The sequence below is a fragment of the Salvelinus namaycush genome, chromosome 10 (genome assembly GCF_016432855.1).
Source record: "Salvelinus namaycush isolate Seneca chromosome 10, SaNama_1.0, whole genome shotgun sequence".
Lineage (NCBI taxonomy): Eukaryota > Metazoa > Chordata > Actinopteri > Salmoniformes > Salmonidae > Salvelinus > Salvelinus namaycush.
In genome coordinates this window covers 38,125,834-38,150,883 of record NC_052316.1, presented here as the reverse complement: position 1 = coordinate 38,150,883, position 25,050 = coordinate 38,125,834, and the positions used below count along the sequence as shown (strand labels likewise).

The 25,050-nt window shown below is 44.0% G+C and overlaps 1 protein-coding gene and 1 pseudogene across 2 annotated transcripts in view; both read right to left on the bottom strand.

Moving 5' to 3' along the window:
* Nucleotides 1–2,766: 2,766 nt before the first annotated feature.
* Nucleotides 2,767–8,206, bottom strand: LOC120054336 (annotated as a pseudogene).
* A 14,175-nt stretch (nucleotides 8,207–22,381) lies between these two features.
* The window catches only part of trappc8 (trafficking protein particle complex 8), a 109,076-nt gene continuing 106,407 nt past the window's right edge, over nucleotides 22,382–25,050 (bottom strand). For both annotated transcript variants that reach the window (XM_039002835.1, XM_039002836.1), the window contains 2 exons: nucleotides 24,666–24,755; nucleotides 22,382–24,077 (listed from right to left, as the gene is read on the bottom strand). In XM_039002835.1, coding sequence (XP_038858763.1) covers nucleotides 23,843–24,077; nucleotides 24,666–24,755 — 325 coding nt within the window. In that variant the 3' untranslated portion in view covers nucleotides 22,382–23,842. The remainder of the gene's footprint in view (nucleotides 24,078–24,665; nucleotides 24,756–25,050) is intronic.

Here is a 25,050-nt window from a genome sequence, read left to right as displayed (position 1 = left end):
GCAACTGGGTACTGGACTTCCTGACGGGCCGCCCCCAGGTGGTGACCTCACTCAACGTCAAAAAAACAAAGGAGATGATTGTGGACTTCAGGAAACAGCAGAGGGAGCACCCCCCTATCCACATCGACGGGACAGTAGTGGAGAAGGTGGAAAGTTTTAAGTTCCTCGGTGTACACATCCTGGACAAACTGAATTGGTCCACCCACACAGACAGCGTTGTGAAGAAGGCGCAGCAGTGCCTCTTCAACCTCAGGAGGCTGAAGAAATTTGGCTTGTCACCAAAAGCACACAAACTTCTACAGATGCACAATCGAGAGCATCCTGTCGGGCTGTATCACTGCCTGGTACGGCAACTGCTCCGCCCACAACCGTAAGGCTCTCCAGAGGGTAGTGAGGTCTGCACAACGCATCACCGGGGGCAAACTACCTGCCCTCCAGGACACCTACACCACCCGATGTCACAGGAAGGCCATAAAGATCATCAAGGACAACAACCACCCGAGCCACTGCCTGTTCACCCCGCTATCATCCAGAAGGCGAGGTCAGTACAGGTGCATCAAAGCAGGGACCGAGAGACTGAAAAATAGCTTCTATCTCAAGGCCATCAGACTGTTAAACAGCCACCACTAACATTTAGTGGCCGCTGCCAACATACTGACTCAACTCCAGCCACTTCAATAATGGGAATTGATGTAAAAATGTATCACTAGCCACTTTAAACAATGCCACTTAATATAATGTTTACATACCCCACATTACTCATCTCATATGTATATACTGTTCTCTATACCATCTACTGCATCTTGCCTATGCCGTTCTGTACCATCACTCATATATCTTTATGTACATATTCTTTATACCTTTACACTTGTGTGTATAAGGTAGTAGTTGTGGAATTGTTAGGTTAGATTACTCGTTGGTTATTACAGCATTGTCGGAACTAGAAGCACAAGCATTTCGCTACACTCGCATTAACATCTGCTAACCATGTGTATGTGACAAATAAAATTTGATTTGATCTCAGTGCCTCTTTGCTTGACATCATGGAAAAATCAAAAGAAATCAGCCAAGACCTCAAAAATTGTAGACCTCCACAAGTCTGGTTCATCCTTGGGAGCAATTTCCAAATGTCTGAAGGTACCACGTTCATCTGTACACACAATAGTACAGAAGTATAAACACCATGGGACCACGCAGCCGTCACACCGCTCAGGAAGGATACGCGTTCTGTCTCCTAGAGATGAACGTACTTCGTTGCAAATCAATCCCAGAAGAACAGCAAAGGACCTTGTGAAGATGCTGGAAGAAACAGGTACAAAAGTATCTATATCCACAGTAACTCGAGTCCTATATTGACATAACCTGAAAGGCCGCTCAGCAAGGAAGACACCACTGCTCCAAATCCGCCACAAAAAGACAGACTACGGTTTGCAACTGCACATGGGGACAAAGATCATACTTTTTGGAGACATGTCCTCTGGTCTGATGAAAGAAAAATGGAACTGTTTGGCCATAATGACCATCGTTATGTTTGGGGACAATTGTTGATGGAAAATGATGTGGATATATTGAAGCAACATCTCAAGACATCAGTCAGGAAGTTAAAGCTTGGTCGCAAATGGGTCTTCCAAATGGACAATGACCCCAAGCATACTTTCAAAGTTGTGGCAAAATGGCTTAAGGACAACAAAGTCAAGCTATTGGAGTGGCCATCACAAAGCCCTGACTTCAATCCTATAGAAAATGTGGGCAGAACTGAAAAAGCGTGTGCGAACAAGGAGGCCTACAAACCTGACTCAGTTACACCAGCTCTGTCAGGAGGAATGGGCCAGAATTCACCCAACTTATTGTGGGAAGCTTGTGGAAGGCTACCCGAAACGTTTGACCCAAGTTAAACAATTTAAAGGCAATGCTACCAAATACTAATTGAGTGTATGCAAACATCTAACCCACAGGGTATGTGATGAAAGGAATAAAAGCTGAAATAAATCATTCTCTCTATTATTCTGACATTTCACATTCTTAAAATAAAGTGGTGATCCTAACTGACCTAAAACAGGGAATTTTTACTCGGATTAAATGTCAGGAATTGTGAAAAACTGAGTTTAAATGTATTTGGCTAAGGTGTATGTAAACTTCCGACTTCAACTGTAACACTGTAGAGAAACAACAGTGGACAAAAGGGACATGTTGAAAGCTTATGCCTTTAGTAACTGAGACTAAAATATCAATGTTGAAAAAGAAAAGGTGTCAAACACAGCTTTGCTCTGAACAATATGTTCTCTTTAAGTAACGTTCATCATCATCAACACACCAATATTGTTAATATGTACTGTCAACAAATTATTATTTCAAAAATATGTAAACTATAATTGAAACCAATCATGATCATCTTATTTCTCTTCATACCCAAAAACTAAAGGGATTGCCATTGATTGGTTGAGGTGCACCTCAACTCTGAGCTGGTTGGTTGAGGTCTACCTCTGCTCACATCTGATTGGGTGAAGTTGTACTGGTTAAATGGATAAGAACCTGTTGCAACATTATGACCTATTCAATGAGACATACAGTACAACTAACTAATGAATAAATAAATAAACTCATATATTAATAGTCACTTTTCATTTGGAAAATGGCACAGATTTACCTTACAAACAGACATTCGTAAAAAAAAAAACACATCTTTGTCTTAAGACATAGATGTTAAGAAAATACATTCATAAAAGAGAGGCTGTGTACGTGTGTGTATAAAGGTCTGTGTGTTTCTCAGGGTCTGGCAGCCTTGTAGTGGGAGGGGACTGTCTCCAAGGTGATCTCTAGACTGTCTATCTCTGAGCTCTTCCTACCTCTTACAATGACGCGTACACTCTTTTTTTTGCGTTGGGGACCGGGGGTGGAGTTTTGCCGGGGTTACGGGAGGGCCTGGTGCGGGGGGTACAACAGGAGACACACTATCCTGTAGTGAGAGCTGTACAGTGTTCACGTTGACATGACAACATCTCGGATACTGTTTAAAACACTCAAACGTATCCTGGCAGTGCTTGCAGGGGCATTGCGAGGAGCATAGCACTGCGTGGGCTGCGGCAGCAGTGGTGACCACATTGGGGGCGGAGTTTGATTCTGATCCCCGCGGGCATAGCCAGCGTAGCGTAACGGCAAGGACGGAGTGGTAGTAGAAGCGGCGGAGGTGGCGGACACAGCGACACTGGAAAACACAGGCCCTGTGGAGGGAGTGAAGGTTTTTAGACAAGAGGTGGCGGACACAGCGACACTGGAAAACACAGGCCCTGTGGAGGGAATGAAGGTCTTTAGACAAGAGGTGGCGGACACAGCGACACTGGAAAACACAGGCCCTGTGGAGGGAGTGAAGGTCTTTAGACAAGAGGTGGCGGACACAGCGACACTGGAAAACACAGGCCCTGTGGAGGGAATGAAGGTCTTTAGACAAGAGGTGGCGGACACAGCGACACTGGAAAACACAGGCCCTGTGGAGGGAGTGAAGGTCTTTAGACAAGAGGTGGCGGACACAGCGACACTGGAAAACACAGGCCCTGTGGAGGGAGTGAAGGTCTTTAGACAAGAGGTGGCGGAAGTTGGGCTTCAGCAGCAGATAGACCAGAGGGTTGTAGAGGGTTGAGGACTTAGCAAACACGGCAGGGATGGCAAAAGCCATCGGAGGTATGGAGTCCATGTGACCAAACGCTGCCCACATGGAGACCAGGGCGTAGGGACTCCACGCTGTGAAGAAACCAATACACACCGCCACACTGAGCTAGAGGGAGGGAGGGGACAGAGATAGTCAGAAAGAGGAGAGAGAGCGAGACAGAAACAACCATTATTCTACATAAAGGATTCAATAGTCTTGGTACAGTTTGTTAGATGTCAAGGAAATGTATTCTTTGCTGCAAATGTGAAATATGACTTTTCAAAGAGAGACAAAGCTACTGCATACCAAGCCCAGTCTGGGACCATTAAAAAGTCAAGCTAAACTGTTCTGTCCATTCAGGAGAGAAACCTTTATTGCATAGTGATTGGCGTGTCGTAGCTGCATTGAGCCAGGTAGTTAAAGCGTATTGAGGAAATAGTCTGACTATCGCCACAGAGTTTCTAAGCCCATTGGCTCAACATCGCGATACTTCCGGGAACACAGTTTTCTTCCCCTCATACATCATTACGCGATGCTCCTCACCTCCACTTCATCAAAAAATCTAAAAGAATAACAACGTAGGTGGGGCAGTGGCACTGTTTCCCCTACTGCGGATTCCATCTTTAATGACGTGTGTGTGTGTATCCTATACCGTTACCTTCACTATGGTGGTCTGTACATTCCCCATGTGTGTTTGTTGTGAGACGTGTTTTGTTGTGAGATGTGTTGCTCCACTGCTCTCCGTGACTCCCTGACCGTGACCAGGATCTGTGAGTAGGCGGAAGTGATGACACAGCAGGGCAGGACGTAGCAGCAGAGGAACAGTGCCACCGTGTAGGACCTCGCCACACTGTCCCGGTTGGACCGCTGTAGAATGAATGAATGATGATTTGTATTTGTGTCAAATCGCCCTTAGCGACTTACTTTGAAAGTGTGTCAGATAATGCTGTAAGTTAAAATGTACAAACAGTTCATTCATAACCTTTGGGGTTCCACTGACGACTATAAATAAATAATCTAAAGTGTTAAATAGTAACAAAGACTCTATGAACAAAGTAATAGACAGAATAAATAAGTAAGAGGAGACGAACCTGCCAGTCGATACAGCAGGCCGTTCCGTAGGGCTCTGGGCCGTATGCACCCCAATGGGCTAGAGGGGAACAGGCAAACACCAGGGCATACGCCCACGCTATCAGGATACGACCATGGTCTGGGCTGAACCTGTTACCTGTGGGGGAGGGATCATACACAGTCAGCCATAGTGTGGTCAGAATCAGTAACAGTGATGTTTGATGCTTATGTGGTCAAAAGAGCACATTCTGCAATTCATATTGCAGAAACAGTCACAGATATAGACGGTCATGTGGTCAGACAGTTGTAGAGTGGTCGTAGTTTGGTCAGAGACAATAACAACAAGAGATTGTCATAGTGTGGGTCCAAGATGGTCATGTTGAGGTCAGCGGTGCTGTGGTCTTACCATAGAGAGGGTAGCAGACCTTGAGGCAGCACACAGTACTGAGGATGGTCAGGGTGGTCAGACTGCAGATACCAAACAACACTCCACAGAAGGCATAGACCAGACACACAGTCTTACCATACAACCACCTGGGAGAGAGAGAGGAGAGGCGGATGGGCAGAGGGAGGGGAAGGGGGAGAGAGAGTGGGAGATGCAGGAAGGAACCGAGAGAGTTGTTATTACTCAGATAGTAAATCAGCTGAGTGAGTGTATGAATCTGTTTAATATGCATGTGTGTGTGCACGTGTAGGTATTTGTATCTAACCAACCTGTGGTAGATACTAGATGTCACAGCCAGGGGGTAGAGGCTAAGGGTCATGCCCAGGTCACTGACAGCCAGGTTAATAATGAAGAACTCTGCTGGTTTCAGCAGCATCTTCTTATTATAGGAGACAGAGTAGTATGGTGTTACCCACCAGAGAACACACACCTGGGGAAGGGAGGGAGAGAGAAGAACATTTTAATTTAAAACCCTTTATTAGGTTGACATCATACAAAACACAAACACATAAAACATTACAAATCTGGAGACGGTCCAATATGAGTAGCACTTTTTAGGGAACCCGGCCCTCCTTCACAATAATCTGATTTAGAGTCCAACCACAATCAGCCAGCCAGTCAGCCAGCAAGTCAGTCAGCCAGCCTGCTGTATAACCAGTCAGTTAGTCAGTCGGTCAGCCAGTCCTGCCCCTACAGAGCGCTCTGAGCCACCAGCAATCTCGAGCCTATTGTTTTCCTGCCTGTTGTCTGAGGCGTGATTATGTCTTTAAACGCTGCCTGTTCCTTTAATAAAACCTTATTATTACACTAATAAACATAGCAGGGGGTGTTTACGGGGTACTGAGAGATACACGCGTGTTGTGTTTAGGTACTTTATGGGAGGTTAACGCAATAAACACTTAGTGACTAATCACCCCTTTGTCTCTAAGTTAAACTGTTTTTGTGTACACACACACTAATCACCTTTCAACTGAACACAGGCAGAAAGGACAAAATTGCCCACACTGTAGATGTCTATCAGTCCGCTAATACAGGACTAGTAAAGGCCCATTGCACTACTTTTGTGAATTTTTTTACTAAATGTATTTGAGTGTTTACCAGCATTTGTAACTTGAGTCTTATAATTATCTGTATGTTCCAGAGATTTCTGTACATCTTTAGCTGACACTAGGATTCTTCTTAACCTCTTTGAGCATTCTGCACTGTGCTCTTGCAGTCATCTTTGCAGGACGGCCACTCCTAGGGAGCGTAGCAACAGTGCTTAACTTTCTCCATTTATAGACAATTTGTCTTACCGTGGACTGATGAACATCAAGGCTTTTAGAGATACTTTTGTAACCCTTTCCAGCTTTATGCAAGTCAACAATTCTTAATCTTAGGTCTTCTGAGATCTATTTTGTTCGAGGCATGGTTCACATCAGGCAATGCTTCTTGTGAATAGCAAACTCAAATTTTGTGAGTGTTTTTAATTGGGCAAGGCAGCTCTAAGCAACATCTCCAATCTCGTCTCATTGATTAGACTCCAGGTTAGCTGACTCATGACTCCAATTAGCTTTTGGAGAAGTCATTAGCCTTGGGGTTCACATACTTTTTCCAACCTACACTGTGAATGTTTAAATATCTGTTAAAATAGACACCAAAAACTACAATAATTTGTGTTTTATTAGTTTAAGCACACTATGTTTGTCTATTGTTGTGACTTAGATGAAGATCAGATCAAATTTGATGACCAATTAATGCAGAACTCCAGGTAATTCCACAAGACTCACATACTTTTTCTTGCCACTGTATGCCAGGGAGATAGCCTCCACAATCCAATGAGAAAGATGCTGCTTGGAAGTGGCCCTACCCCGAGCTGGTCACAAATGTGGATAACCTTGGTCCTTTCCAAAGCACAACCTCTGTTGTTCACTGAAAGCAAACAGAGGTGGTGAAAAAGGGAACAGCTTGAAAGCCAGGGACCTGTAAGACATAACCATGGGAGCAAAAGCTGCATTAGGACGTAACATCACTTTGGAGTTGCCAGGCGCAAACTCCAAACAGGAAGAGTGTACTGAGTGCGACGTCAAGGCCATGAGCAGGGCAGTCTTGTAGGAAAGGACCTTCAGGTCTACAGACTCCAATAGTTCAAATGGAGGCTCACACAGAGAGTACAGGACCAAAGCCAGATCTCAGGTCAGTGCCATAGGCCTTTCAGTAACTGCACCACCAGAGGAAGAGATCCCGGGGGCCTTCAGTAACTGCACCACCAGAGGAAGAGACCCCGGGGGCCTTCAGTAACTGCACCACCAGAGGAAGAGACCCCGGGGGCCTTCAGTAACTGCACCACCAGAGGAAGAGACCCCGGGGGCCTTCAGTAACTGCACCACCAGAGGATGAGACCCCGGGGTAAAGCCGTCAACCGCTACATGACACCTGAGATGGCTGCCATATAAACCTTCAATGTGGAAAAAGAAAAGCCCTGCTCAAAAATATCTTGTAAGAACATTAAAATGTCCACCAAAGACCTCTCAAAGGGAGAAACTCCTTTAACTTGACACCAACCCTCAAAAGCACGCCACTTAAATGTACACAATCCTCTCGTAGAGGACGCACGCGCTGACTGTACAGTCATAATCATGTTCGAGGCTTAACCCCTAGCCGTGAAATTTAACCTTTCAGAAGCCAAACCCACGGATCCTCTTATCTTCGGTTGCGGGTGTCAAACTCTCCCATTTGCCTGGGACAATAGATCCCGACAATACAGAGCCCCACACGGGTCCTCGCCCAACAGATGGATGGTCTCCGGGAACTAGGGTTGTCTAGGCCAACGGGAAGCCACCAAAATCGTCAACAGACCCTCTACACAGTGGCCTGAATCAGGACCACCGGAGGAACGCATAGAGCAGGGTTCGAGGCCACTGATACGCCAAAGCCGTTTTCTCGCGATGCGTAAGATCTACGTCGGCCCTGCCAAACAGGTCCGATATCAGGGCCACCACCGAGGGCTGCAGTCCACACTCCGTGGGACGCTCCGACTGCAATAGCCGACGATGTGTGAGCATTTTGAACTTGCAACCTTGAGGTGCTTGTTTAAAACACGTCCAGGATGGAACACAATATTTCATCGCTCTTGGGAACTAAGAAGTACCAACTGTGCCAACCCCTCTGTACTTCTGACATGGGGACCACCCGAATAGCCTGCTTTTAAAGGAGAGAGGAAATCTCCTCTCTCAAGACAGGCGCTAGGACCTTGGGACCATTGAGGTAATGACGCCACTGGATGGAGCACGCTGCCAGTTAGCCATACATTCTTTCCCAAAGGGGCAGAGTGCCACCCTGAGGACTGGGATCATTTGGTATTTTCGTCATGCTTGTTTTCATATTCACTACTCCTGACAACCGTGTGTCTGAACGTGGGGAAGAAACTGTGCGTTCTGATTCCTGGCCCACACTGGGTTAGCCTTTGGAGATAAGTAACACAACACTTATCTGAGAAATCTTTAAACAGGGGTAAAGCAATGCTTCACCGCTGCAGGGACAGAAGGTAAATACCTTCCCCCAGACCTGGAGGAACTCCTCTGCGGGAGAGAAAATGCCATTAAAAGGCGTATTCACCACCAAAAGGTTCACTCTCCCCCGCCGAATCCAAACCCCTGACTTCAGGCTGCCCAGGACTGAATCATTCGATTCACACTTTGAAAAGCCTCTAGACCCAATCAGGGATAGTATATCATCCCCGAACTCTGAACACTGGAATGAGCCTCACTCGGCTGGGAAGACACCCCTATCAACGCCGACCACCAACTTTCTTCACAAAGTCAGCCCTACTCCCAATGGAAGTTCAGCCCAGCCGGAGACAATGGTCACTTGAACTGGCCCCGAGCTAAGGCCTCCTGAGCGTGTTTTCACCCCAGGACAGCCCTTGTGAGTATCGTTCATTTTCATTGTGAAACCACCTGCCCTAAGTCACGGTCAGAGGTTCAAACTCAGCTGGTTAGCCTTTTTGAACTTACTCTTACCACTGGCCATCTTATTCAAGCAAGGAAGCACTGGCTACACAATCAAAGCAGAAAGTAGTAGGTTTTTTAGCCAACACAAATCTTACCCAAATAAGACAGCTTTGGCTGCACAAGCAAACCATAAAGTAGCTTTCTTTTAGCAAACACAAAAACCAATGCCCAGACCCAAAACTCACAACATCTAGGGGGATGAATACTCTCTCCCCACTAACAGACACCTAAGTCAGAGCCCAATCTCATAGCCTTTGTGGGCTTGACATTTTTGTAAATTGCGTGACACATTCTTCCTTCAGGTGAGCTGAAGAGCAAAGAATTTAGGAAATGTGAGCCCCGATATTATAACCAGGAAGGCGGGGCTTCCGCGAGCAGGCTCGGCATCCATTGGCCCTTTGGGTGTGATTTTAGTTTGCTTCAGGTGAATAGGATCACAAATTCTACACCACAATGGCAGAGTCATGTCTTAAGTATAAAACGAATAATGACTCAATAAGCCATGCTTTCTGGGAATGCTATAAAGTGCAGAAGTTGTGGGTGGAGGTAGAAAGTTGTCGGTCAGAAGTATTACAATTAAAACTTACTTTTAATCCATATTTCAAGACAAGGCATATGGGGGTGTAGTGAGATAATCATCTAGCCCATTGGGTCTCTTATCACTCATCTTGAAAAAACGTATACTAAAAACATGGAAATGAATCACCATCATTAACACAATGGAAAAATCTAAATGATTTATTATTTAAATATTGACAGCATGGGCGACTGAGAAAAACTAATTGACACAATTTAAGGCCAAGTAGCATACAATAATGCAGGCACTAGAGATAGGGGTGTGAGCATGCGGGTCTGAGCAGATGACATTTAGTCATTGTTTGTGTGCATCTATAAGTTGTTCGTTTGTATAAGAAGTACACACACAAAAAAATGAAGGCATTAATCGTTGACTCCCATAGTATGGTATACCATGTGACCGACTAAGGGACCAGACAGACACAGGCAAAGATTTGTTTAATGTATATGAGTGGGTGTCGCAAGAAAAGAGGATGAAAGTGAGGGGTGGGGAAGGTGAAGAAAACACAGGGTGCCAGTGTGGCTGGGAAAGTATATGTCTGAACACATAAACGCTAGCAAACAGAGTGTGTGTATAGGGTAGAATTACTGAAGCAGGCATCTCACAGTTTTCTTAACTCCCTATTAATTAACTTTTTTTAGGGCAGTATTCAGAAGTTTGGATGACTGAGGTGCCCAAAGTAAACTGCCTGTTACTCAGGCCCAGAAGCTAGGATATGCATGGTAGTATTGGATAGAAAACACTCTAAAGTTTCTAAAACATTTCAAATAATGTCTGAGTATAACAGAACTGATTTGGCAGGCAAAAGCCCGAGGACAATCTATCCAGGAATTGTTTGTTGTTGAGGTCATTGGACTTTCCAATGCTTTTCTATGGGAAAGCCTAATTATTAGGACCCAGATTGCAGTTCCTATGGCTTCCACTAGATGTCAACAGTATTTTTTTTTTTTTTTTTTTTTGAAAAATGAAGAAGTATTCGTATTCTTTCTAAGTGTCATTCAGAAGGACTCTAGTCTTTTGGTGCGCGTGAATTAGTGCGCTCTCCTCGTTGTTTTTCTCCGGTATTGAAAACAGTTTATTCCGTCTTAAAGTGTATCGATTATTTACATATTAGGGTACCTGAGGTTGGATTAGAAATGTTGTTTGAAATGTTTAGACCAAGTTTACAGATAACTTTTTACATTCGTTTGTAGGCATGTTGGGCGAGTTGGAACAGGTGTATTTCTGAATCAAACGTGCCAAATAAACACACATTTTTGGGATATAAAGAAGGACGTTTTATTGAACAAAATGACCATTCATTGTGTAACTGGGACCTTTGGGATTGCAAAAAGATGAAGATCTTCAAAGGTAAGCAATTTATTTTATCGCTATTTCTGACTTTCGTGATGCATCTGCTTGGTTGGAAAATGTTTGACTCGCTCCGGTGAGGGCGCGCACTATTTATCTCCGGTATTGAATATACTATTTTCCATCATAAATTGTATCGTTTATTTATATATTAGGGTACCTGAGGATTGATTAGGAACGTTGTTTGACATGTTTGGACCAAGTTTATTGGTAACGTTTGGGATTGATTTTGTATGCATTTTGAACGAGGGGAAACAGGTGGATTATTGAATGAAGCGTGCCAAATAAACTTACTTTTTTGGGATATAAAGGACTTTATCGAACAAAAGAACCATTTGTTATGTAACTAGGACCCTTGTGATTGCAACCAGATAAAGATCTTTACAAGGTAAGGGATTTATTTTATCGCTGTTTCTGACTTACGCGATGCATCTGCTTGGTTGGAAAATGTTTAATGCCCTTGTATGTGGGGCGCTGTCCTCAGATAATCGTATGGTGTGCTTTCGCCATAAAGCCTTTTTGAAATCTGACAACGCGGCTGGATTAACAAGAAGTTAAGCTTTTAAATGATGTATGACACTTGTATTTTCATGAATGTTTAATATTACGATTTCTGTAATTTGAATTTGGCGCTCTGCAATTTCACCGGATCAACATCCGGTGAAATTGGGTCGCTTGAGGCACGCCTAGCCCAAAGAGGTTTTAAGGCCTTCCTCTACGGCATTTAAACTGAACAAAAATATAAACGCAACATGAAACAATTTCATAGTTACAGTTCATATAAGGCAATCATTGTAAATAAGAATTTGTTCTTAACTGATTGCCTAGTGAAATAAAAAGGTTAAATAAAAAATAAATTTAAAAAATATATATAAATGAAAAAGAAACATCCTCTCACAGTCAACTGTGTTTATTTTCAGCAAACTTAAAATGTGTAAATATTTTTAAGAACCTAACAAGATTCAACAACTGAGACGTAAACTGAACAAGTTCCACAGACATGTGACTAACAGAAATGGAATAATGTGTCCCTGAACAAAGGGGGGCTCAAAATCAAAAGTAACAGTCAGTATCTGGTGTGGCCACCAGCTGCATTAAGTACTGCAGTGCATTTCCTCATCATGGACTGCACCAGATTTTCCAGTTCTTGTTGTGAGATGTTACCCCACTCTTCCACCAAGGCACCTGCAAGTTCCCGGACATTTCTGGGGGGGGGGGGGGGGGACCCTCCGATCCAACAGGTCCCAGACGTGCTCAATGGGATTTAGATACGGGCTCGTCGCTGGCCATGGCAGAACACTGACATTCCTGTCTTGCAGGAAATCATGCACAGAACGAGCAATATGGCTGGTGGCATTGTCATGCTGGAGGGTCAAGTCAGGATGAGCCTGCAGGAAGGGTACCACATGAGGGAGGAGGATGTCTTCCCTGTAACGCACAGTGTTGAGATTGCCTGCAATGACAATAAGCTCAGTCCGATGATGCTGTGACACACCGCCCCAGACCATGACGGACACTCCACCTCCAAATCGATCCCGCTCCAGAGTACAGGCCTCGGTGTAACACTCATTCTTTCGACGATAAACGCAAATCCGACCATCCGCCCTGGTGAGACAAAACCGCGACTCGTCAGTGAAGAGCACTTTTTGCCAGTCCTGTCTGGTCCAGCGACAGTGGGTTTGTGCCCATAGGCGATGTTGTTGCCAGTGATGTCTGGTGAGGACCTGCCTTACAACAGGCCTACAAGCCCTCTGTCCAGCCTCTCCTCTACGACCGTTCCACAGGTGCATGTTCATTAATTGTTTATGGTTCATTGAAAAGCATGGGAAACAGTGTTTAAACCCTTTACAATGAAGATCTGTGAAGTTTTGGATTTTTACGAATTATCTTTGAAAGACAGGGTCCTGAAAAAGGGACGTTTTTGATCTGCAGAGAAGAATGGGAGAAACTCCCCAAATACAGGTGGGCCAAGCTTGTAGCATCATACCCAATAAGACTCAAGTCTGTAACCGCTGTCAAAGATGCTTCAAAAAAGTACTGAGTAAAGGGTTTGAATAATTATATAAATGTGATGTGTTTTTTTTATTATACATTTGCAAAAAAAATATGTTTACTTCTTTTTGCTTTGTCATTATGGGGTATTTGTGTGTAGATTGATGAGAGAAAAAAAACAGCATTTTAGAATAAGGCTGTAATGTAACTAAATTTTGAAAAAGTCAAGGGGACTAAATACTTTCTGAACGCACTGTATATAACTTCAAATGATGAATAAAAAAATAATACAGCAGCCAGCTAAGTCTACATGAATGTAGGTGCCCTTGCAAGGTAGGTGTCCTTAATTCAATGCTGATGTTAATGAAGGTCAATAGGTGTGGTGCTTGATAGGTGTGGTGCTTGATAGGTGTGGTGTAGAGAAGGCAGAGATGGCGCTGCACTGCACCGATTAACAACATGTTACTGACGGACCTGTGGGATGGTGGAGCAGGTGAACCAAGACGTCAGCATTCTGAGGGGTATCGAACACACAAGTAGACCTACATGCAGAAAGACACACACACACACGCAATTCATTTATATACATTAACAAAAAATATGAGTGCTATGCACAGTTCAAAAGCTGACCTCCAAACACAATAAGCAAGGAAAGTAACCTGCTATGAGAAAGGACTTCAAAAAAATGCAGGCATGATTCATTATTCTACACAACAAAAAAATATTTTGGCTGCCATTATGTTTTGCTTTATCATAATGTGTTAACATTACATAATCAATTCATGTTTTATGCCAGAATGTAGTGTCTCTTGTAGATTATACTTAATTTGGCAGAATTTGATGTGAACCAGATTACTTCATGCAGAAATCAACTGACCAAAATTCATTTAGTCTAAAAGTTTTGTCTTGTTTGGGGGCAGAGCTCATTAGAATAATATCCAGCATGCTCTGCAAGTGTTATTAAAAAAAAAACATTTTGGTGGTTTAGAAGACACTTGTATCCAGAGAAACTTCAGTCAGTGCATTCAACTAAGGTTGATAAAACAACCACAAAAGTTAAATGTTTCTGTAGCCATTACTGAGAATGTAGTTTTAGTTAAAGTGGTCTGTTGGTTGGGTAACTTTCTACATAATTGCTGCCAGTTCTGAAGAAAATGAAAAGGCTCACAGAAGAGCAACAGACATATAGGTGCGATAATGTTCTGTACTTAAATCCCTGTTATGCAATTGTTAAATTGGAAATAAAACCTTTGAATGTGAATTACCGGTTTCTTCTCTCTCACTCTGCTCTCTCACTCTGCGGAGCAGCAAGAGTCAAGAGAAAGAGACAAAGGTGGGAGAGAAAGGGAAGATAGAAATTCTCACTCCCTCCCAAGACAGACTAGTACAGAGCCCAGAGGTGTTTCTAGTCCAGTAGAGTCCAGAGGTGTGCCTAGTCAAGTCTGTGTGGCTCTCCTCTGAGCACTATGGCGGACAGTGTGAGACAATGTGACACCCCGCCTGCCAATTTAACAGTGACTGAGAATGACAGACAAGGGTAAAATAGATGGAGACAGTGTGCTCTCCCATTGAGCACTAGGAGGCTACAATAACACCTCTAACTGTGTGACTATTGCCAGAGGCCCTGGGGGGAGTCATCTTCTACACAGTGACCACACAAACAAACATGATCAATGAACAACAGCACATTTGTACAGACAATTGCACAGACACTCTCCAATCATAGAGAGAACAGCCCAGGGTGTTACTTAGCCCCTGAGGAGATCAAGTTTTAATTGAATTTAAACTGATTGTTGATGCATTATGGAGCTAAATCCCAGTCATCTAAATGCCCTGGAGGTACAGTAGTGTACACACTACAGCATCTGCCCTATAGCCCCTCCTGTCTCCACCACCCCAGGCATGTGCTGCTGCTGCTTGAACCCCTATAGAAGAGAGACTGGACAGTTAGTTTTATGTTAATCTTGTCCACCAGCCAGCGCTCTCTACAGTTTAGCATGGGGATGGGGTTTGTTTTATATTGACCCACCCACCCTCAAGCATTCTGAATACATTAGTGTGTGGTACATGTGAAGGAGGCCAGGAGGCTTAAAACTGGCCACTAGACTCACAACCCTGATATGTTGATTTTATGCTGCTCAACTTCCCCTGTGGCAGGCTATTTTGAGTGGACAAAAACAGCTGAAAATATATGTAGGCCTACATAATAACCACCCATGTCCATCCTTGTTAGTTCCTCCAGCTAATACTGTAGGCTACTCGGACTGAATACCCACAGTAGTTAAGCAAGTCATCATGTGTGCTTTCCAAAAGTGCAAGGGTCATAGCGATATGTGTGTCATTATATCACTGACAGTGCACAGAGTAAAACAATTTATACGCAGCAGGTCAAACTGTGCCCATTGTGAGCGCGCAGTGTGGCAGGGACAGCCCCATGGTCAGTATGTCAGTCTCCTTATTCTCGCTGTTTCGGGTCGCGTATCCTGACAGCTCTGTCACTGTAGAATCCAACTGTGGCTGTGCGACATGGTAAAGCGTAAGGTTGACCAACCTTCCCAATTGTTACAGCAAACAAAACACTCCGTGCTGTCATCCACATAGCCTTCAACTCTTTGTCAGGTCTGATGCATGCGGCACCTGTGGCTATCCATCCTATATACATCCTCTGACTAAAATCACACACCCACCACCCTCTCCCAGTACATCGAGCCTTACCTCTCTGTGGTTCTCTGACTCAGACAGTCTCAGTCTGTATAATTCCCTGAGAATCGAGGGAACTCCTCCAGTCATGGCGCGAGGATGCCTGTGCGCAGTTGACACTTCACCTGTGAGTGAACGGAAACTGTTCCACACGTTCAAAAGCCGTTAATGACAACGCGTGAATAAAGGACAGTTCCTCTTATGTTAAATCAGAATGGCAGTCCAATCAGGTACAGCGCGAAACGTGGGTAACGGGAGAGGTGTGTACCTAAATCCAATATCCTCCGGCTCAACGCGCATGGCAGTGGGGCAGTAGTGGCGACCTCAGTATTTAGTCAATTTAAAAAAGCCAAACATGTTGCGGGATTGGTCACTGACTACACGACATGCCAGTTCACCCCGGTGTCCGCAGATTTCTTTGAATATATCTAAAAGTTCGGATTTAAAGCTACTACCTTGCGCTGTGGAACAGCCCTTTTTAGGTGGGAGATTTATACACATGCGTATCAGACCAATTAAGGAGCCCATCGGGTTCTTTTCTGAAAGAACGACTGTGAATGAGGTCACTTTCCCACTCCACAGCTGAGGTCGGTTATTGAAGATACGGCTGAGCCGAGCGCCCCTTCCAGGTTCGACAACACAATTATATGCAAATTATTTTTCAGAAAAGGATAATAAACCAACCTGAAAACGTGGTTGCCTGTCTTATTAAGGGGCTATAATAGCCTAACCAAATAATGTTTGAGAAATAGCCTACGCTATGTTTTAAGATTTTTCGAGCTTTTCAGAAAATCAAGATAGGTCATCCGATCATAAAACCAAAGGGACAAGAGGGCCCCCGGGTGCGCGTGCTTACCTCGGGTAGTAAGTAGTCTCTCGTTGACAGACTAAGTAAACATATCTGACCAAATTAAGTGAGATTTTAGTTCTGTGTTGAACGAGATTACTCAGGTTGTGGCGTGTGCAGGTGTCAGTCAAATGCGCGATAAAACACTCGAGCACGAAACAGAGGTCATTGGACCATTTTATTTAACATTATTGGAAGTGATGCACGTTTACCCTTTACCTGAAGTCAAGGGAATTTAAAACTTCCCTTAACTCAATAGGCTAATAAACTTTTATTTTTCCGACAAAATAACATACGGAAATAGCACCATGCGAGGTTCGAGGGTAGCCGACTTGTCACCAACGTTAATAACGCTAAACAGCGCAAGTGCCGCACTTCCTCCAGGACTGCCGCGCAGAAGAAATGCTAAGCCGCGCAGAGACGAGTTCGCCTCATTAGTTTGCAGTATATAGATCAACGTTGTTTTCTGTTATCAAATCAACATTCAATCGTCCCCTTTTCAATGCAACAAATCAAATCTAACTTTGCAAGACTGAGTCTGTGGTTTTGTTATAGGGAGAGCCAGAGCGCAACAGAGAATACATATATTGTCAGGGGAAGCCCACACGCAAGTGAATGCGCTTTTCAGATCACAGCACAGAGCCGCGCGTTTGCACATTTGCTGATATTATTTTCTAGCTAGCGAGTTATTAGCCCAGTTATAGACACGTGTAGGTCAGCAATGGGGAGTTACTGCTTCTCACAAGAGCAGGAAACGCGTAGACTACATTTAAAGCTGTCTTTGAAAAGCCAGTCAGGTAAACGTATGTCTTAAAGGGGCAGTGTTGCATTTTGAGACAGGCTTGAATATGCAAATAAGCCAATAGGCAGAGGGGTAGCTTACGTTGTCTAATTCTCTGTATTGTAATAATAATAATTGTATTTTTAAAAAGTGGTTTCTTGCATCACACAATACAATGTGATTTAGTCAGCTGTTTGGCCTATGGTGTTAGACCATTTAAAATATACATTCCTGTAAAGCTTAGAGAGGATCTCATGTTAAATATTGTTTTAGAAATATGGCTACAGGTTCCTCTGCCTCACCTAAAGCCCATTCTGGTGGGAAGCTGCTATTGACCACTAAGTGCTAACAGTCAGTATCTGGATATCGTGTGAAATGCTTGATAATGTATGTGATTTCAACAGAGGTATATTCTCTGGGTGATTTGAATATTGACCAGCAGTCATTTGGCTGCCCACTCAAGAGAAAGCTTCAAACGATAACTAGTGCCTGCAACCTGGTTCAGGTTATCAGTCAACCTACCAGGGTAGTTACAAACAGTACAGGAATGAAATCATCAACATGTATGGATCACATCTTAACAAATGCTGCAGAAATTTGCTTCAAAGCAGTATCCAAATCCGTAGGATGTAGTGATCACAATATAGTAGCCATATCAAGGAAAACCAAAGTTCCAAAGGCTGGACCTAATATAGTATATGAGGTCATACAATAAGTTTTGTAGTGATTCCTGTTGTTGATGTAAAGAATATTTGCTGGTCCGTGGTGTGTAATGAGGAGCAGCTAGACGCTGCACTTGACACTTTCATGATATTGCTTATCCTAGTTACTAATACGCATGCACCCATTAAGAAAATTACTGTAAAAACTGTTAAACCCCTGTGGATTGATGAGGAACGGGAAAATGGTTTGGTTGAGAGGGATGAGGCAAAAGGAATGGCAAATAAGTCTGGCTGCACAACTGATTGGCAAACGTACTGCAAATTGAGAAATCATGTGACTAAACTGAAGAAAAATAAACTACACTATGAAACAAAGATACATGACAAAGATTGATAGTAAAAAGCTTTTGAGCACCTTAAATGAAATTATGGGGGGAAAAAAGGCTAACTCTGCTCCATCATTCATTGAATCAGATGGCTCATTCCTCACAAAGCAAAAATTAAAGCAGGAAGCACCAGTGACTAGGTCAATAAAAAAAGTGGTCAGATGAAGCAGATGCTAAGCTACAGGACTGTTTTGCTAGCACAGACTGGAATATGTTCTGGGATTCCTCTGATGGCATTGAGGAGTACATCACATCAGTCATTGGCTTCATCAATAAGTGCATCGATGACGTCATCCCCACAGTGGCAGTACGCATATACCCCAACCAGAAGCCATGGATTACAGACAACATCCACACTGAGCTAAAGGGTAGAGCTGCCACTTTCAAGGAGCGGGACTCCAACCCGGAAGCTTCTAAGAAATCCCGCTATGCCCTCCGACGAACCATCAAACAGGCAAAGCATCAATACAGGACTAAGATCGAATCGTACTACACCAGCTCTGATGCTCGTCAGATGTGGCAGGGCTTGCAAACCATTACAGACTACAAAGGGAAGCACAGCCGAGAGCTGCCTAGTGACACAAGCCTACCAGACAAGCTAAACCACTTCTATGATCGTTGAGGCAAATAACACTGAAACATGCATAAGAGCACCAGCTGTTCCAGAAGACTGTGTGATCACGCTCTCCGCAGCTGATGTGAGTAAGACCTTTAAACAGGTCAACATTAACAAGGCCGCAGGGCCAGACGGATTACCAGGACATGTACTGTGAGCATGCGCTGACCAACTGGAAAGTGTCTTCACTGACATTTTTAACCTCTCCCTGTCCGAGTCTGTAATACCAACATGTTTTAAGCAGACAACCATAGTGCATGTGCCCAAGAACAATAAGGTAACCTGCCTAAATGACTACTGACCCATAGCATTCACATCTGTAGCCATGAAGTGCTTTGAAAGGCTGGTCATGGCTCACATCAACACCATTATTCCAGAAACCCTAGACCCCCTCCAATTTGCATACTGCCCCAACAGATCCACAGATGATGCAATCTCTATTGCACTCCACACTGCCCCTTCCCACCTGGACAAAAGGAACACGTATGGGAGAATACTATTCATTGACTACAGCTCAGCATTTAACCCCACAGTGCCATCAAAGCTCATCAATAAGCTAAGGACCCTGGGACTAAACGCCTCCCTCTGGAACTGGATCCTGGACTTCCTGACGAGCCACCCCCAAATGGTAAGGGTAGGTAACAACATCTCCGCCACACTGATCCTCAACACAGGGGCCCCTCAGGGGTGCGTGCTCAGTCCACTCCTGTACTCCCTGTTCACTCATGACTGCACAGCCAGGCACGACTCCAACACCATCATTAAGTTTGCCGATGAAACAACAGTGGTAGGCCCGATCACCGACAACGACGAAGCAGCCTATAGGGAGGAGGTCAGAGACCTGGCCGTGTGGTGCCAGGACAACAACCTCTCCCTCAACGTGATCAAGACAAAGGAGTTGATTGTGGACTACAGGAAAAAGAGGACCGAGCACGCCCCCATTCTCATCGACAGCGCTGCAGTGGAGCAGGTTGAGAGCTTCAAGTTCCTTGGCGTCCACATCACCAACAAACTACACTGGTCCAAGCACACCAAGACAGCTGTGAAGAGGGCACGACAAAACCTATTCCCCCTCAGGAAACTGAAAAGATTTGGCATGGGTCCTCAGACCCCCAAAAGGTTATACAGCTGCACCAGAGAGAGTATCCTGACTGGTTGCATCACTGCCTGGTATGGCAACTGCTCAGCCTCCGACCGCAAGAAGGTAGTGTGTACGGCCCAGTACATCACTGGGGCCAAGCTTCCTGCCATCCAGGACCTCTATAACAGGCGGTGTCAGAGAAAGGCCCTAAAAATTGTCCAAGACTCCAGCCACCCTAGTCATAGACTGTTCTCTCTGCTACCGCACGGCAAGCAGTACCGGAGCGCCAAGTCTAGGTCCAAGAGGCTTCTAAACAGCATCTACCCCAAGCTGTAAGACTCCTGAACATCTAATCAAATGGCTACCCAGACTATTTGCAATGCCCCCCCTCTTTTACACCGCTGCTACTCTGTTATCATCTATGCATATTCACTTCAATAACTCTACCTACATATACATATTACCTCAACTAACCAGTATCCCCCTGTATATTGTCTCGCTATTGTTATTTTACTGCTGCTCTTTAATTACTTGTTACTTTTATTTCTTATTCGTATTTTATTTTTTAACTGCATTGTTGGTTAGGGGCTTGTAAGTATGCAAGAGGACTGACTGGCTACTCCTTCGGAACCAATTTTTTTCTTCTTAGTTTCCTGCCTTTCTGTTCCTACCCACTGTGCCTCTACATCTGCATTGCTTGCTCTTTTGGGTTTTAGGCTGGGTATGTATGCATGTAAGGATGTGTACATATGTTTTACACTTGTTTGGTTACTACATGATTCCATGTGTTATTTCTTAGTTTTGATATCTTCACTATTATTCTACAATGTAGAAAATAGTCAAAATAAAGAAACCCTTGAATGAGTGTGTCCAGACTTTTGACTGGAACTATATATTTATATTGTCATCATTTAGCAGATACTTTAATCCAGAGCGATTTACAGGAGCAATTAGGGTTAATTACCTTGTTCAAGGGCACCGACAGATTTTTCACGTAGTCAGTTCTGGGATTCAAGTCAATGAAATTTCAGTTACTGGCTCAACGCTTTTAACCACTAGGCTACCTGCCGCACCAGGTAAGTAGCTTTGTCAGTTTGTGACAACTACCTATGTAAAAAGGGCATTATAAAATATTTGATTGATTGACTATACCTTCATCCTGAAGCAATGCCAAGGAATTGCAAGTGTGTGTGCCAGCGAGAAAGAGTGACAGGACAGCATGAAGACTTCGCTCTTAATGCATTCGAATCATAAAAAGCATAACAAGTGCAATCCATTTAGCAGAGATGGCATTGAGACGAAGCAGACGGACAGAGGCTAATTGAGGGTTGGACTACATTCATTGCATCTACAATCAACCCTTCCTTCAACCATAATAAAAGAGGAAGTCACTAAGGCTGCCAATCACATCAGGTCTTTTTCAGAGCTGATCTGATTGGTCAAACGACCAATTAGTGAGGTAAAAACAATCTGAATTGGGCTGCCTCTAAACGCAGCCTATGTCTGCTTCCCAAATGGCACCCCATTCCCTTTATAGTGCACATAGGGCTCTGGTCAAAAGTAGTGTTATTGTTAATGGGATTTTTCTGTTAATTGAATTTTTAGAATATTCCGCCCTGAAATATATAATTGTATGGAATTGATTAGAATGTATAAAACCATAATCTATAAATGTGTAGTCCTAGTCAGAATTAGGGTAAAACAATATGTCTTTATGGTATTTTAAACACAGACTGTCTGAGCTCGGTGCCGACCTGACTAGAGATTTGGGAGAGAACGGGGAGTACGTCTCAAGGACAAGGTCTCCCTAATCTCTGTCAGCTGGGTAGTGAGACGGTGTGTGCGTAGGATACCTTCTGTTAGTGTGAATGTGTGTGCGTAGCAGGACATTGTGTGCGTATGGTTGTGTGAATGTGTGTGCGTGAGAAGTCAGTATAAAATGAATTGTTTTGTATTCTTGACTTTAGAACGTTCCCGTGAATAAACCTTTTTGACTAATTTTAGCTGAGCCTCCGTCTGTTTCATTCAACCAGGATCTTACAAATTCTGGTTTGCAGACTGAGTAATATAATTAAATTGGGTTATGTACCTTGAGAACATAATTCTCTTAACATTAATGGGGAATAGGATGCCATTTGGAAAACATCCTAAAACTCAGTCAGTCAGTCTGAAAAGTATAACTACAAATCACAACATCGTCTACACATTGCACAGAGGGGAGACGGTTACTGTATCTCACAGCCCACATCATTGGTTACATTTTTATTTCTATTTACAGTAAATTTGTTATAAATATAATACATAATCTGAAAAGCAGTTGAGTAAATACATACATTTAAATAACAGCTTGAGCACAAGGTGGAGGTCCAATGAGGGAGAAGTATAGGGATCATGTTGATTTGATTGGTTCATATGTTGGTATGTTTGTTTGTTTTGTAGAAAATTAAATGTGTGCACGTGGTGACTGACAGCACTGTCAGTCCAGATAGACTACAGACCAACAACAGACAGGCTCACAGACAGGTGGGCAGGCAGTATCTGTATCAGAACCTGTCAGTCAAAGAGTTTGTCAGTCACATACTGTAGTATAGTGGTTAAACGCTGGGTCATATTCTAAACTGTTTGTGATGTGCTGATGGTCTGGTCCATGTGACCACACAACAGAAAACCCTGGTCATGGTCAGTCTCATTGAGGCAGAGGCAGTTTTTCCTACTTCCTCATCCTGGTTAATCCAAGAAGTAAACGACATCTGTCGCCACGGTGACAACTGCTCAACAACATGTGATTCGTTTTTCAACACTAAAAATAAAATACATCTCTGGCGGTAGACAGATGACACCAGTATCGTAGGAGACACGCTGTTGCCGTCTAAGTTTACAACGTCTGTCTGTTCTCCTCCCCTTCCACAGGTTGATATCATCAAATAAAAAAGGTCAAAACCAAAGTGCATCAGCTGAGATGACAGATGAATAATACACAGAGAGAAAACAGATCCTTCTTCCACATGTAAGTCCATGATGCTTTGATGTGTTGCTGGGACATAAAATAGCTACTGGGGGGTTTATTTAACAACAGTCTGACCATCACAGTGGTTACAAGCTCAACTGATGCACAATTTCATTCAAACATTTTATATATATTTTTAAATACATCTTATCGCCCTGATTTTTATTGCAAAATACAAAACTTCTTTCCTTAGTCCAGTATTGAGTATACTAGTTTGGAAAAATGGGTCAAATTTTTAGGGAGTGGATGATTTGAGACTTGGTGGAAAGATATTTCTGCTTGGTAGCTAGTTCCGAGCTCTCAACAGTTTCTTAACCAATGGGGAGCCTTGGTAGTGATGATTTGCAGATAATTGTTCATTGGTTATTGTCGGGTGGGCGGGCAGGCAGAATTGGGATCCTATTCATTAGGGCACCCTGTAGTAAAACCTTTTGCAACAGAAAATGAAAAAGAGCCTTTCAAGTAGTCCCTCCCTGTTATAGACTGTTTTCTTCAGTTTTATGCCTAATTAAGATAGCCCAGTGTTCAAGCATTGATGGTGAAGAGCGGGTGATTAGGATTTGGAAGATATTTCTTGCTGGGTGGGTCTCTGAGCTCTCAACCCTGTTGTTGCCAACCAATGGGGAGTCTTGGTAGTGATGATTGACAGATGGTGGTTAATTCATAATTGATGATGGGCAGGACAATGTTCAGGTGCTGTTAATGATGATTAGTGCAGGCGTGGCCGTCTGCTGGCTGGTCTCACACATGGCTCCCTGGTCCGCCAGCTTGGCGAAGACCCGTGGAGTTCCCAGGTTATAGACGCCCGCATGCAGGAAGCCGGCTCTCAGCGGCAGCCGCATCACTTCCTGTGCCCTCAACTGCAGCTTGTATTGAGTCTGGCCCAGCCATGTAAACGAACCGTGCACCTCAAGAGACTCAGGACTGATGGAGGGAGGAAAAGAGAGAAAAAGGGATGATGAAAGAGGGGGATGAGAGGAAAACAAAGAATATTAAAACCAGGAGGATGAACAGGATGCAGTTAGCAGGTAAACATTTGCTCAGGGACATGAGGAACAGATGGCAGATTTAAAGATGCACTGTGCAGAAATCGCTCCGTCATTTCCTGGTTGCTAAAATTGTAATAGTGCGCCTAATTTAAGTTTGTGACATAACAAGTAAGTATCATGTAGAGAATCATTGCGTCATCTAAACCCCTGTGAAATATATTTTCCATAACCAAAAATATTGTATTTTGAAGCTGGTGTACAATGAAAAAATGAATGCAAAAATGAAAGATTAAGCAAGGGAAGCATAGAAATAGTGCACATAGAACAGATCTACTGCTTCTTAGACTTGCTTTCAATGAGAATGACAGATCTATAAGTACAAGTTCTACGTGAATTTAGTCGGGTCGCCCAAAAAGTTACATATTGCATCTTTAACAGTACAGTGCGGAGCTAATGCACTGTAATAGGAGAAAATAGGACTAGGGACTACTGAGGGTGTGGGTGTGCATGTGATTATATTTACCTCGTAGTTTTGTGTCGAAGGTCAATGATGGCATCAACTTGAGCCAGGGAGCAGTTAGATAGAGTCAAAGTGACTGGAACCATACAGAGACTACATATAGACAGAGGGGGGGGAGAGAGAAGGGGAGAGGGGAGAGAGAGAGGCAGAGGGCGGGTAGTGAGGGGGAGAGAAGGGAGGGGGGAGTGAGGCCGAGAGGAAGGGGGCGACAGCGGGATCGAGAGGGAGGGGGGGGGATCGAGAGGGAGGGGGGGGGGATCGAGAGGGAGGGGGGGGGATCGAGAGGGAGGGGGGGGGATCGAGAGGGAGGGGGGGGGGGGGCGAGAGGGAGGGGGAGGAGAGAGAGGCGGAGGGGGAGGAGAGAGAGGCAGAGGGGGAGGAGAGAGAG